Source organism: Patagioenas fasciata, chromosome 2, assembly GCF_037038585.1.
Source record: "Patagioenas fasciata isolate bPatFas1 chromosome 2, bPatFas1.hap1, whole genome shotgun sequence".
NCBI classification, from domain to species: domain Eukaryota; kingdom Metazoa; phylum Chordata; class Aves; order Columbiformes; family Columbidae; genus Patagioenas; species Patagioenas fasciata.
In genome coordinates, this window is record NC_092521.1 from 31,414,362 (window position 1) to 31,428,696 (window position 14,335).

Consider the following 14,335-nt stretch of genomic DNA (forward strand, 5'->3'; position numbering starts at 1 on the left):
GCCCATCCTCTCCCTCCGCACCCCCAGCATGCTGTATCCTGGAGTTGTAAATCCAAAAGCAAGACCTAGTTCCTATTCCCACTTGGATAGATTTGAAGTTTCAATTGCTTTTAAGAAAGGCAGATGAGTTGCTTAAGTAGCAGTGATAAAAAGGCTTTTATGAAAAAGGCGTTTTCCATCTGTTTTGCAGGCTTTGCCTTAAGCAAACTTTTCTGGGGAGTTGTCAGGGGCAAAGCAGCTCTTCCTGCCTCTGGGCTGCAGAGGGGACAGCGGCAGCAGCAGCGTGAGTCCGTAGGATGTGTTTGCATCAAACAACAGAAATCACAGTAATTTTGCATCTTTTTTGTTGCTGGTGCAGCTCTGCCAGCGCTCCCCAAAGAAGTCTGATGCGGTGATAGCTACAGGGCAGCCAGGGTCGCATCATTTCTATGATGCAAGATAGAGTCATAGAATAGTCTGGGTTGGAAGGGACCTTTAAAGGTCATCTAGTCCAACCCCCTGCCATGAGCAGGAACATCTTCAACTAGATAAGATTGCTCAGAGCCCCATCCAGCCTGGCCTTGAATGTCTGCAGGGATGGGGCATCTACCACCTCTCTGGACAACCTGGGCCAGTGTTTCACCACCCTCATTGTAAAACATTTCTTTCTCCTGTCCAGCCTGAATCTTCTATCCTTTAGTTTAAGACCATTACCCGTTGTCCTGTCATAACATGCTCTTCTAAAAAGTCTGTCCCCATCCTTCTTAATGGCTACTTTTAGGTACTGAAACACATCAACAAGGTCTTCCCGGAGTCTTCTCTAGGCTGAATAACCCCAACTGTCTCAGCCTGTCCTCACAGCAGAAGTGTTCCAGCCCTCTGATCATTTTTGTGGCCTCCTCTGGCTCCTCTCCAACAGGTCCATGTCTTTCCTATGCCGAGGGCTCCACAGCTGGACACAGGGCTCCAGGTGGGGTCTCAGCAGAGCAGAATAGAGGGGCAGAATCACTTCCCTTGACCTCCTGGCCACACTGCTTTTGATGCAGCCTGGGATATGATTTGCCTTCTGGGCTGCAAGCATGCATTGCTGGCTCATGTCCAATCTTTTCTCCACCAGTACCCCCAAGTCCTTCTCTGCAGGGCCGCTCCCAATCCTTCATCCCACAGCTGGTATTGATACCAGAGGTTGCCCTGACCCAGGTGCAGGACTTTGCACTTGCCCTTATTGAGCCCCATATACCTCTGTGAGGAGGAGAGGGGCACGGGAAAGCGTGCTCTGGGTGACCCCGGGTACATGCCTGGCTCGGGAAGCAGTCTGCTGCCTTAGAGGGGACAGGTGAGACCCCCATGTGTGGGAGAGTATGTCAGTCAGCCTTTGGAACCAAATGGCACGTTTCCTTGGTTATCTAAATCTATGAAATGGTTGGAAAAAACTAGATTGTTTTCTGTCAAGTTTTAGTGCTTTTAACGATAATGGCCAGAAAAAATACTTGTGTTTTTGGAGAAGAGGAAAAGTGATGCGTTGTTTGATGCGAGGAAAAGCAAAAGACTTTGAGAAAACTGACTGCATTACACACTGCTTTCTCTTTAGTTCTTCTGTTAAATGTATTTTCTATTCCAGGATGCTGAGAACACCCTGTGAATATCTCCTGTCTGATATGAGTAATTTGCACAGACTTTTTATTGTCTTTATACCATTACAGTCCAGATAGAAAATCGTTATCTGTGTTAGTGATGACTCTATCAGCTCATCTTGGGCTCTAACAGACCATTCAGGCTTCCAAAGGTCTTTCAAATAATCGAATTGCAAAATGTATCAGCTTGACCAGGGGGAGGTGGAGAGCTTTAAGGTGGCATTTGATGCGTTTTTCTTTCTTCCTTGAGAAGTTCAGGTAAATGTGATTTTTAGCAAAAAAAGTTCCTAATTTTGTATAATATAGATTTATATAATAATTAACTTCTGGTAGCTGTCAGTATCCAAAAAATTGCTTGTGTATAACAAGGACAGCAGACACAGATAAAAAAAGGCCAGTTATTCTGTATATGATGAACTACTCTGCAAATGTGATGGTTAGTGTGGAAAAGGTTAATTTTATGTTTGGTCTCGATGAGCAAAGGCAGAAGTCCCTATCTTCTAATTAGTGTATCATATTATTGCATCTCTGCTTCTGATATCAAACACAAGTCATCTTTTTATATGTGTAAATAGTAATGCTCCCTTATGTTTTCAGATGTAGCATTATAGTACTGTATTGAATTAATATAATATTTGAAAATATTTCCCATTGCTTTTTGTTTTATTGTGAAAAGTTACAGCTTTTACCAAAGAGTGCTGAGGACCTCGGACTGTTTATTTGGATCATTTTCCTTCTAATTTTTGCTTTTGTCTTTGGCAAGTAAGTTAATTATTAGTCTGCATAATCAACAACCAAACATAATAGCAACCAGCAAGATTGTTTATTTATCTGTACTGTCAGAATTTGGAGTTGTTAGATGGTAACCAAGTATTATTGTAAATGTAAAGTATTTTATGGATTAAGAATATTTTGCAGCATGATATTGTAGATCTTTACTCAAGAGAGAAGAGTGGTTGTAGTTGCTTTGGGTATCTGGAGTCACAGCCACATGCATGGCTTTTGTGGCTGGTCCCGTATTAGGGTGTTGCCCTTGCCATTCGTGATGAATTGAAGAAACCTAAAATTATACCTGTAGAATGTACTTTAGGATTTTTATTTCTTTCAGAAGTACTTCTGTTATTACTAGTGCACTGATTACAGTAATGCATTATAGGATGAATCATATTTTTGGTGTACAAAAGCCTGTAACAACATGTTTATCTCTCAGTATTGATATAGTGCTCGGTGTGATGACATCTGTGTGATGTGGCTATAATCAGGTGGTCAAAGTAAGACTTCAGGGGTCTCTCTATGAGCATTTAGAAGTATGAGAGGGAGAGAACAATTTAAATATACTGGTTTTTTGTCCTAGTTATAGCATATTGAAGCATGCCTATTTTTATGGTACTTCCTTAACAAAAGATCAAGATGTTTTGTGAACCACTGTCTTAAGCTGTTTTTTGGATGGAGGGCAGTAGCCATCTAACATAGTGTATCAGCATGTTTGTGCTTGAGTGCTGCTGTTATTGATCAATCCTAGTTAACATTTTTTATTTTATTTATTTTTTATTGTGTTCCTCTAGTGAGGATAGCAGTAAGAAATAGGTAAGCACATCTCTTTGCCAAAACAAAGAAAAATATAAACTTTTTAATAAATAAGAATGTTTAGGGCATGTGGGCTTCAGGTGATTAACGCTTAGAAAGTAGGACAAGAAAAGACAAGCTCAGCGATGCTGAACAGCAGAGGGACATGGCTCTGGAGAAGATGGTTGGATCTGTGACCATCAGCTTCTGTAACCAAGCTCTGCTTGAAGTGGTTGGGAATACCCTTCACCTTCTCTTCTCCGTGGGCTCACCTACCGGGGCTGCAGCTTCCACCCGTTTGCAGCCTGGTCCTGTTGGCTGTAGGACGCTGCTGCCCCCGTTCCCCCCTCTCACCTTCTTGATGGGAGCAGAGCCTTGGTGAAGAAACGCTGTCTCGTCTGTGGTCACGCCGCATCGGGGCAGCTCTGGAGCACAGGACGGCACTTTCCGTATGCTGAGCCTGAGCATCGTTGCTTTGAGCATTGCTGTGCCTGAGTTAGGGCCAGGGAATTAACTGAAAGCTTTGGCATTGTGAGCGGGGAAAATCAGTTTCTGTCTTTTTCTTTTTCCTTTGCTTTAAATCAACTTGAGTTGTCCTTTCAAATAAGGTCAATTTTATCAAAAGCACCTGCTACCACTACCAGTTCCTCTGCTAAGAGAATATTCTCTAGAACCCTTAAAGTGTGGTTGGGTGAAGTACTGACCTAAGATGCAGTGTTCCAAGAGGAAGAATTGCAGGCTTTTTGATCTAAGCCAGAGAAATAATAAAGGATAGACCAAAGACTTCAAAAGTAGAATAAAATATGTATTTTTAAGGATTTTTCAAAGTTTCTTTTTAAAAACAAAAAGTTCCGGCCATAGATTATGATGTGGCTGATGGAGAGGAGAACTAACAGAGGTGTGGTGTATGTGTGTCCAGGTGGGAATGGTGCTTACTGGGGAGCACGAAGGTGGCAGTGGCCAGAATAGGGCCTGGGCACTCGTCATGGAGGGAGGTCAGGAAGATGTCTCCTTGCCAGAACATTGCTAGGAACCACACAATGGTGCAAACAAGTGGTTTGGGACACTTGTGTAGTCTTGAACTTGTTTTGGACCCTCTTTTGCTCATCTTTTGGAGCTTAAATCCAGCCTTTCCTTGTGGAGAGCTCTGAGAAAGATGTGATAGTTTCTTGACACCATTAAATGAATTTTTTAAAAATAGTAAATTCATCAATGAAACAAAGGAAAACATTGAATAAGAGTGAGGGTCATAACTAAGTTGAATTTGAGCTTGGCTATTAAAGAGGACTGTTTTACATACCAGGCTGGCCAGGTTAGAGTTTTGCAGGGATCAAGTGAAACCATTCTCCTGCTGAGGAAACAGGGAGACACGAAGCCAAGAGACATGAGGTGGTGGTAAAAGATCCATCCCCAAGCGCCTCTAACTTCGGCCGCTTATGTCTCAGCCAGTTCGTTAGAATTCAGCTATTGACATATGTTTGGATTTATGAAGACTTGGAAATAAAGGATCCAAAACTGTTTGGTCTCAAATACGGAGTGGGCTGACACAAATATATCGGTCCAGATGTTGGGAGGCTGCATTTGGAAATCAGGATGTGGGGTTAGAGGAAAGAAGAAATCTTCATAACTATGTAATAGGTGATTTTACATCATATTTAGATTTCTTTGCATCTAATAACAGTATAAGCAATGGCAGGGATTATAACTTCACTCTGCAGAAAATCACCTTAGCAATGGTGGAATTAATGGTTTGTGAAAACTGATGTGTAACAGACAAGTTATTCTCCCCTCTGAGTGCCTGTACTGTTGCACAGCTGCATGCAGGCTCACTTTCCAGCGGAGAAAGCTGGAAAAGGCTACGACAGCCTTAAGCCATTGACTTGCACATGATGCTGACTAAATGCAGATGCCTTAAGTGGTTCCTGTCTTCAGTTTCATGCTTTGCCTCTCTCTCAAAGGCTGCTGTTCCCGCAGTGGTGCCGGCCGAGTGATACATGAAATATGTGTGTTTACATTTATGAGCCAAACTGTAAAAATGTGTTTGGGAGCAGAGTCACGTAAACCAACACTTGTAGCTGCTAAAATTCTTGTGGCTGGGAAGTAGGAGCAGAGCATTCCTTGTTTGCTGGATGCAGCTGAGGAGTGGTAAGTGATTCAAAATGGTTAGAGAAAAAGTCCAAGGTTTTATTAATTTGGGCTTTCCCTATTGAAAACCTGTTAGATTGGATCAGGTGAGAAAAAAGCATTCCAGTAATTGCAAGATTGTGGCTTAGCATGGCCACAAATGGTGCGGGGGCTCATGGCCTTTCCTGTCCTTTGCCTGGCTGTGAAAAATTTCATCTTGGGCAGATTCAAATGCTGAAAATTTTGGGACATTATTGACACAAGAATAGAACAAAGGGTGGTTTCCCAGAGTGGCAGTCTGAGTCATTTTTGAGGAAAAATAAGTACATCAGTACGGAAGAGCTAGGAGAAGTTAAATTTACAGACTATTTGGAGAAACTTTGGGATTTGTTCTGGATCTAGACTGTGACATCCTGACACCAACTTGGCGAATGCTTGCAACAACAGCTGTAGCGTGATTTTGCAATTCTGCAGAGGCCTGGACAGGAGCACGTTAGTCCCATTGCCACACACACAGAAGAGCCTTGTTGGAAGGCTGATTGCAAACACTAGGGACCACCTTCTCTAGCGTATCGGGGACCTGTGGTCTTTTTGTCCTCATGTGCTACAGAAGTGCAAATATTAGTGGTTTATCCACAGCTGGTTAAAGGAGTAGGGACAGTCGGTGTAGTCTTGCAGGAGCGGACTACAGAGCAGCTGAATGCTTCTCAGGGAGTGGATTTTCATACTGGGGTATTAGGTAATTGGAAAATCATCTGGCAGGGTTGGTCTCCAGAAAATGTAGCATCTCCATGTCATCCCTCATGTCATCCCTGAGGAGAAGTCTTCTGAGCCCTGAGGAATTTGGCATTCTGAGCGAAATACTCCTCTGCAGGCGAGAGAACCTGATGAGTGACAGATTCAGGTATTAGCTGATTACAGCAGATACCCGAGACCTTTCCAGTACTCAATGATGGCCATATGGCTACTCTGCTCTTTGCAAAATCCTTGGCTGGAAGAAAGGAGGGTTTTTATGGATATAATCAGAACTCAGCAGGAACCATCATCAGCGTTTCAGTTCCAGGCAGTGATGTGTTACAAAAGACAGTCGTGAGAGCTAAGCTGTTGTGCGGTATGGGAGAGCGTTCATCGGCATCTGTGTGGGTCTTTTCATCAGCCAGAAGGCAGCTGTGAACAGTTTCATGGACAAGTTTGGGCTTTGCTCACTAAAATATCAAGAGGCTTTGACTGTAGCATAGTTTCCAGTTAATGAGCCTTCCACCTGATGAGTGAAATGGGATTCTAGAGAGGGGACTGCAGCCAGCATGTACTGTTCCTCTTGGTGACGTACCCATCAGCAGTTGATGGAAAACATCAGGTAGCTGAACACTTCTCGTATTGGGCTTTAAATAAAGGGTCAACCTGATCAGTTAAATAGAGCTCCTGGCAAGGCACAGAGGAAATTCTAAAAAAACCCCACCATGCAGAATAGAGGGGGAGGGAGGTGTTCTTTTGTAGGAGCAAATTTAGCTTGGGCTCTGGTAAATGAGAAGATGGTCTTGGATGATCAGTCACATGTTTGAAAGCAAATGTTTTCAAGAAGCTGCTTTCATTCCCCTATCCCACAAGAATGGATAGCAAAAGTCTGCTAAACCTATTGGGTTTGCTAGTTTTATTTTGGTACAGAAATTGTACATTGTCAGGAAATGGGTTACTTTTTTGGGGAAAAAAATGATAGTGTATACATTTTTACAGACAAATAAAATCTTGCATTGTCTTAAGAAAACGTGACTCTTTGAGTAGTGGGTCACTGAAGCCTGGTTTCTGGAGGCATCTGTTGTTCTCCAAATCCTCTCCTCCTTCTGCTGGAAAGCTGGCTGCCCTCCTCTCCATTCCTACCCCTTCCCCGTGCCCTCTCCTCTGAGTTAGGACTGGTTCCAGCAAGGCTGAGCTAAGGCAGTGACAGGTCCCTCTCTGCCCGCTGCGCCCTCCTGCTGGCACAGGTGCCCATCACACCTGCAAAAAAATCTTGCCTTCCCCCCTGCCTCACCCAACACACACTGGTTTTCTTCCCAGTTTCCTGTTATTTTAAATAATTGGTTTATAATCTGACCAGGAGAAATTTAGGATCAGTCTTTCAGAGAGACTACAGGAAGGTTAATAGCGTTAAGTAGAAGCAACAAAAAAATTAGCACATCCCTTAGCTCGAGTTCATAATTCTTCCTCACCCTACAGAGAGTAGTGGATGCTATTAGTGTCACTAGTAATTCTACACAGGTTTGCATCTCCATGTCTTCATCAAAGAAAAAAGTACGCACTTAGCTCTAAGGGTATGAATAGTTGAAATTCTGAAAAAACCAACCAACCAACCAAACCAACCAGAAAACAAAAGGAACAGAGCCAAACTTATGGAGGGTCACAGTAATCCTGACAATTTTATACAAAGATACATTCTCTTTTCCCACTGTTTTTCCTGTTTAAACTGGGATGGTTTACTTCAAGTAGCCACTTGATATGCTTAGGTTGCTAGAAGACAGAAGCTTTTAGAACTCTGCTCAGCAGCTTGCTTTCGTTACTGTGCTGTGCTCGCTTAGTATTTGGACTGATACTGAAAAAAAAAAAAAGGCAAACACTAAAAAAAAAGTTAAATATCTGCTGATGTGTTTCTTGCTTCCCATTCACTGTGTTGCAGAAAATCTTCGGAAGAACTGGACATGGATAAAGTAACAGCAGCCATGGTACTCACCAGTTTATCCACCAGCCCTTTGGTCCGCAGCCCTCCTGTCCGACCCAACGGTAAGCCTGCAGGGGAGGTGGGGCTTGTTTCCAGGAGCTGTGACCGTGGTGGAGGACAAAGTGCGAATGTCCATCTGGCGGTGACCTGTGCGTGCTGGGGATCGCATCGAGCTTTGCTCCGACCTAGTCGAGGTCTTTGGTGCGGCATTGGCAGAAATGAGAAGAAACCTTTTTCCATAACTGTTGAGTATCTCTAGTTTATGAAATGGGAGGTGTGTGCTGTGGAAGGTCTCCTGACCTCAGTGAAATGCTAATTTTCCAAGCATCTTATTTTCATTTGCACATATACGTTAAACACGACAGCAGTTGTTCTTATCCCCACCCCAAGGAAATGAGCTCAGATTTTACTCAATGCCACAAATGAGGCAAAGCACGTCGGGATCCCAGCCCTCGGCTGAGAGGCCGTGCAGCAGCAATCTGCACGGAGACAGTTCTGTTTCTGCCCGTGCAAGGTTAGACCCTCAATTCCTGTGCCCTTTGTAACTCTCAGATGGTCTTACCATCAAATCCATAATCCCTTATAAGACTACTCCATTCTTGGTATAGCAGAAGACACACACAAATAAAAATAAATCTAACAAGTTAGTGGTAATAATGAGATTGCTAATGAAACATAATTAATGTATGCAAGCTTGACTGGGGTTAGAAGAGGGTTTTTTTAAGTGCTGTATTTGAAGGAGTAATCTTAAATTAGGACACGCTTGCTAGGATGTCTCAGCATTGTTTGAATGACTCTGGCTTTTCTTACTCACTTGTAACTGTTGAACAGACACTAGATGCCCTCCAGTAAATAACTGGAGCATTTTGAGGAATAGTCACAGGTGCAAATAGTCTGCATTTCTTCATGGAAGCAGAGACAATCCACTGAGTGATGTTGTTCTTAAAAGGAATTTCTACCAAATGTCCCAGCTTTAAATATTTTTTAACAAATAGCATGGTTTTTTTATATTTTTTTCCAGAAAACGTAAGGTTTAGCCATATAGCTGGAATTCTAGCCATGAACGCCCATGGCTCCTGTTTGTGTGCTTTCCAGTGTTGAAAACCAGAAGTGTTTATGGAGTTCCACTGCTCTGAGGACCCCTGGGAAACCTCTGACCGTGACATCCCCAGTGGCTGTCCCATCTCAGGGCTGGGGCTTGGCAGCCCCCAGGGAAGGCCAGTGGAAGGGTAACAACATATTCTACCTGCTCTCCAGCTGCTCCAGCTCACAGCCAAAACATCAGGTGAAGCTGGATTTGTGCTGATGAGCCCTGCAGGGAGGCAGAGTGGCTGAGGCGTGTACATGTCCCCCGTCACAGGGACCCACTCTCCTGTGGGACAAGGCAGTGTCTGCCACCTCAGACAGCCTGAGCAGGTGACAGTTGTCAGGAGCAGCTCGCAGCTGTCAATGGGAAAGATCTTCCCAACAAGTCCTTTTGAATTGCTAATAGGTAAATGGTAGCTGTTAACCGCCTTTGATATTTCTCCATGCAGCCTGAGTGCTCTTTGATATTTCTTCGCATAGCTTGTCTGCTTATTTTCCCAAAACCTGGGAAGACAAGCCTGAAAAAGTAATTCACATGTTTTCAGTAGTCAGAGACAAGATTTTGAAGCTATTGTTGGGCACCTCCTCCTTGAATATCTTCATTTTGTCTGAGTGAAGACTTGCTAAACACTTCAATAAAAGTGTAAAGATTTGGTAATTTATAGCTCAACTGGTGTTGCAAGGCTAGGCTCTGATCTTAGTAATATGAGCTACAAATATACTAATGATTAATTCTTTCTAGAGCCTTTTCCAAAAAAAAGGCAGTAAGTAGCAGTGTAATTAAAGGAACATTTGTTTAAACAAATGGAATTTTGCCTGGAAGTGAAAAAAATAACATTGGCATTAATATTAAAGTCTGATCTGTGCTAGAATTACTGGGGATGAACATCTATGTAAACTGGATCAGAGTTTGGCCCTTGTTTCCTTGCAGCTGCGTAATATTTGGTTTGGTTCTCTTTCACGCAACTCCAGCAATGTGAAGAGAGCCTCAAAATAAGAGTAAGTTGCATATATTTATATATTGAACTCCATTACATTGACAGATTTGTTAGTATTAATGAGAACCAGTGTTTGGGTATTTTGTGTTGTCAACCTCGTTAAGTCTTTTCCATGCTACTTAGAAAATGTTCTTGATTTACATCTCTTTCTCAGCAAGGTGATAAGAAGCTGTAAACCTTGAGAGTACAAAGTACCACCATAAATGTGTCAGAAAGTAGTAGCTGAAAGAGTGCTGTTTGCTTTGTTTTTCTGAAGAAATGGAGATTTTAAGCTCTGCTAAGGTCACATGTTGTTACCAGATGTACTTCTTGGCTTTAGGGCGAGACTGAAGTACAAATACTTAAAAGAAATAAAAAATACCTCCTTTACGGTCACATGAAAACTTGAAAAGCTGTAATCATGAACCCAAACATGGCATTTTCATAGTTAACTTATTAGCTACGGGAAATGCATATATGCCCTTTTCTAAAGAGGAATTTCGGGAAGTGGGGTGGGAGGAGGGGAAGGGTTGATGCCATTTCTACTCTGTGGCCCTGACCAGTAAGTGCAGGCACTTGGCTACTGCCTGCACAAGGAGATACATTTATGTACCTGCTTACATGATGGAGCACTGCATTGTTTTGTGAGCAGCTGATAATCATGATTAAGAGTTTCATCCAAAACCAATAGAATTAGGAGGAAAAAAAATAATTTGTTTTGGGTAGCAGGTGGTAGACATTATGTTCTTGCTGATGTCATTAGTTAAATTTATCTGTAAGAAATTGAAAAGGAATGAAGGAGTGACTTCTGCAGAACTCTTACAGCCAGGCACTGGCTTGAAAAGACTCGTGCCTCATACTTGAATAAGGTTTCATGAAGAGATAAGGTGTTATTTCCTTTCCAGTTCCAAAGTCAGGTATTGCACAATACTGAAGCATCCACAGCATCATTGGGTAGAGCTTTCTGTGTCTGAGTTCGGGAGAAACTGCACCTAAACCCTCCCTGCCCATGTGCTGGAGCCCTGTGAGAATCTGGAGCTTCAGGCAGAGCTGCCCACGGTGGCACCGCTGGACACACTTGGGCCATCCTTTTGCTGAGCTGATGACCTACCTATCCCTCTTCTGCCGGAACTCTTCAGGGACTGGAAGGGGTGACGTGCCGATGTCCAACACCTGAGGTGTATTACAAGGGGGGTGGTCAGTAGATCGAGAGAGGTCCTCCTTCCCTTCTACTCCACCCTGGTGAGACCCCATCTAGAATATTGTGTCCAGTTCTGGGCACCTCAGTTCAAGAAGGACAGGGAACTGCTGGAGAGGGTCCGGCGTAGGGCAACAAAGATGATTAAGGGAGTGGAGCACCTCCCTTATGAAGAAAGGCTGCGGGAGCTGGGTCTCTTTAGTTTGGAGAAGAGGAAACTGAGGGGTGACCTTATTAATGTTTATAAATATATAAAGGGTGAGTGCCATGAGGATGGAGCCAGGCTCTTCTCAGTGGCAAACAATGATAGGACAAGGGGCAATGGTATCAAGCTGGAACACAAGAGATTCCACTTAAATTTGAGAAGGAACTTCTTCTCAGTGAGGGTGACAGAGCACTGGAACAGGCTGCCCAGGAAGGTTGTGGAGTCTCCTTCCCTGGAGACATTCAAAGCCCGCATGGACATGTTCCTATGCGACCTCACCTAGGCGTTCCTGCTCCAGCAGGAGGATTGGACTAGATGATCTTTTGAGGTCCCTTCCAATCCCAAACATACTGTGATACTGTGACCTCAGCACGTGAAGGCTGAGCCACGTCTCAGGCTGCGATGGCAGCGCTGTTACTCCCACTGCCGTGTTGTGGAGCGACCTGCTGTTCTGAGCGTCTGCTCACCACGCGCTGCCCAGGGAACTGCTGCGGTGAGGAAGAGGTTTCTCCAGCCAGTAGGTGTGGAGGTGATGCATCGCACTTCTGGAACCAGATGCCTAACGATACAGCTGTGTGAAGAAAAAAGGATTATCCTTCCAAGGATACATACCACCTCAATTAGAGATTCAGATTAGGCAGAAGTATGCACACTGGGAGATTATGAGAAGACAGAGTGTAATTATGGTTTTTTTCAGTATTTCAGTACTGGGATGATGCTCATGTGTTTGCAAATCTGCGTAGTTTCCTGAGGTGCAAAGTGTGTGTCCACTTCCCAGGGGATCTCCTGTTGGCCGTGCGGTGGCTTGGAGCTTGCTCTGGTGCTCCACCACAGTCCTGTGTTCCTCTTGACACTTGAGGATGTATTTGAATGTTTTCCCTTAATCATGCATGCAATATCTGACTGCTTATTGCTGTTTATGCTCCAGCACAGGTTATTTTTCCAAATCTAGCATTTCTTTTTTGAAAAATACATTGGATTTTGGGGTTTGGTATTATTTGGGGTTTTTTTATTTGGCCGGGGTTTGTTTTGGTTAGATTGTTTGGGGTTTTTTTGTTTGTTTGGGGGGGTGTGTTTGTTTGTGATTTTGTTTTTGTTTTTTAATATCTGAAAAATCAGGTGTTATAGGTATTAAAAATGTCATTTTTGTGCAGTGGGATAGATGTGATTGTTCTCTCTGTTGTCCAATTCCTTCTCTTTCCTTTATTGAATGTGCAGTTGATGACCAACATGCATCTAGTCTTGGATAAAAGAGGTCCTTAGCCCTAAGGCATGATACTGATGTAATGATGGCTGTTGTTGTTCTTGACAGAATCCCTAAATGGATCTTGGAAAGAAGGAGGATTTGTGCCTTCTAGTACCAGCAGCAGTGGATACTGGAGCTGGAATGCTCCCAGTGACCAGTCCAATCCATCCACCCCATCTCCACCTCTGTCAGCTGATAGCTTCAAAAGTTTTCGAACACCTTCCCAGCCAGATGACGGTATTGATGAAGCTGAAACAAGCAACCTTCTCTTTGATGAACCCATTCCTAGGAAGAGAAAGGTCAGCCTCATGGTAAATTCCATACCCATGGGCAGATAGGATGTCACTAAACTTATTTTGCTGTGGGAAAGGAACAGGTCACCCAAACAGCTCTGTGTGTGTATCCCTCCTTGGTGTCAAGTTAACGTAAGTGCTTAGCCTAGTCACTGGGTCTGGTTCAACCTAGTCACCTACTGCACATGATGCCATCAGCACCACATATTTGCTGGCAGATGGTGAGGTTCTGCAGAGCCTCCTGCTCAGAAAGCACTGCAGTGATTTCCAGAAGGTGTTGCCTCGTGCCTACTTTGGCAAATTCTGTCTGTGCGGGATGCAACAGGCAGCCTTTACATGTCATCACAGAAACTGGAGATGGCCTTAATACTTCTTGTTCCCTGGAAGTGCCGTTTGTCTGACAGCATGTCAGATACCTTAATACTGTGAAGCTTTCTATGTGCAAACATATGGAGTGAAAAAAGGAGGATCAAACCTGATGACTTTAGATACAGTATTTGCAGGGGCCAAATTTATCCTCAGTAGGAGTACAAAGGCAGACTAAATAAAACAAAGTGTAAAAAAAAAAAAGGTCCAAAACTAACCCCAAAAAAGCACCATTATGTTAGCAAGTACGCTCCTCTTGAACAAAAAGAAAACAAAGAGATGGCACTAGTCCAAGTTTCCTTCCCTCCCAACGCAACAGGACAGATTTTACATAGCAAAATGAAAAAGAGCTTTTTGTAAGGAGAAAAAACAGAGAATTTATTCTCCTTAGTGCCTTCTTTCTGGCTCAGTCTGAGACAGTTAATTGCTTCATCACCAGCGGGAAGAAGTTTTAATGATTGTTTAAACCTGTTCAGATTTATCCTTTTGCTCCAAAAGTTGCTTAATTTGCTGACCCACACTGTTCTGCCCTTGTTTGTGGAAGAGAGTTATAAAATGTTTGTGCTTCTTGCTGAAAAGGGGAAAAAATGTTTTGGAGGACACCATTGTTATAATAAATCAGAAGCAGAGCTGACTGTTAAACTAAAGAGAGGTGATTTTGGGTGGTGCAGGAATGCAGAACGTGCTGGTTTGCCTTTTACTTCTCAGTTAAAGTTGAGCTTATTAGCATCACTCTTATTGCTCAGCTGTGATGAGACAGATGGGTTTGCAGCTGCCATCTGTATTGTTGTCTAAGTTGTCTTTGAATATTTCTATTGATGTACCCACTACAGATCTGTTACGCTGTCTGTTCTGGTTCCCAGGGATTTTGCTCTGTATGGCAAATGTTCAATGTGGATAAATAATAACATTACCTGCCAAACTTTGTTTTATAAATTAACTGTGTTT

General features: G+C 43.2%; 1 protein-coding gene across 2 annotated transcripts in view; it reads left to right on the forward strand.

Annotated features, from left to right (window-relative positions):
- ZNF704 (zinc finger protein 704) overlaps positions 1–14,335 on the forward strand; it is a 91,130-nt gene that overhangs the window by 57,351 nt on the left and 19,444 nt on the right. The window contains exons 3-4 of one of the 2 annotated variants that reach the window (XM_071803988.1): positions 7,975–8,078; positions 12,795–13,039. In XM_071803988.1, the coding sequence (XP_071660089.1) occupies positions 7,975–8,078; positions 12,795–13,039 (349 nt within the window). The remainder of the gene's footprint in view (positions 1–7,974; positions 8,079–12,794; positions 13,040–14,335) is intronic. The other variant, XM_065829928.2, reaches the window with a different exon arrangement.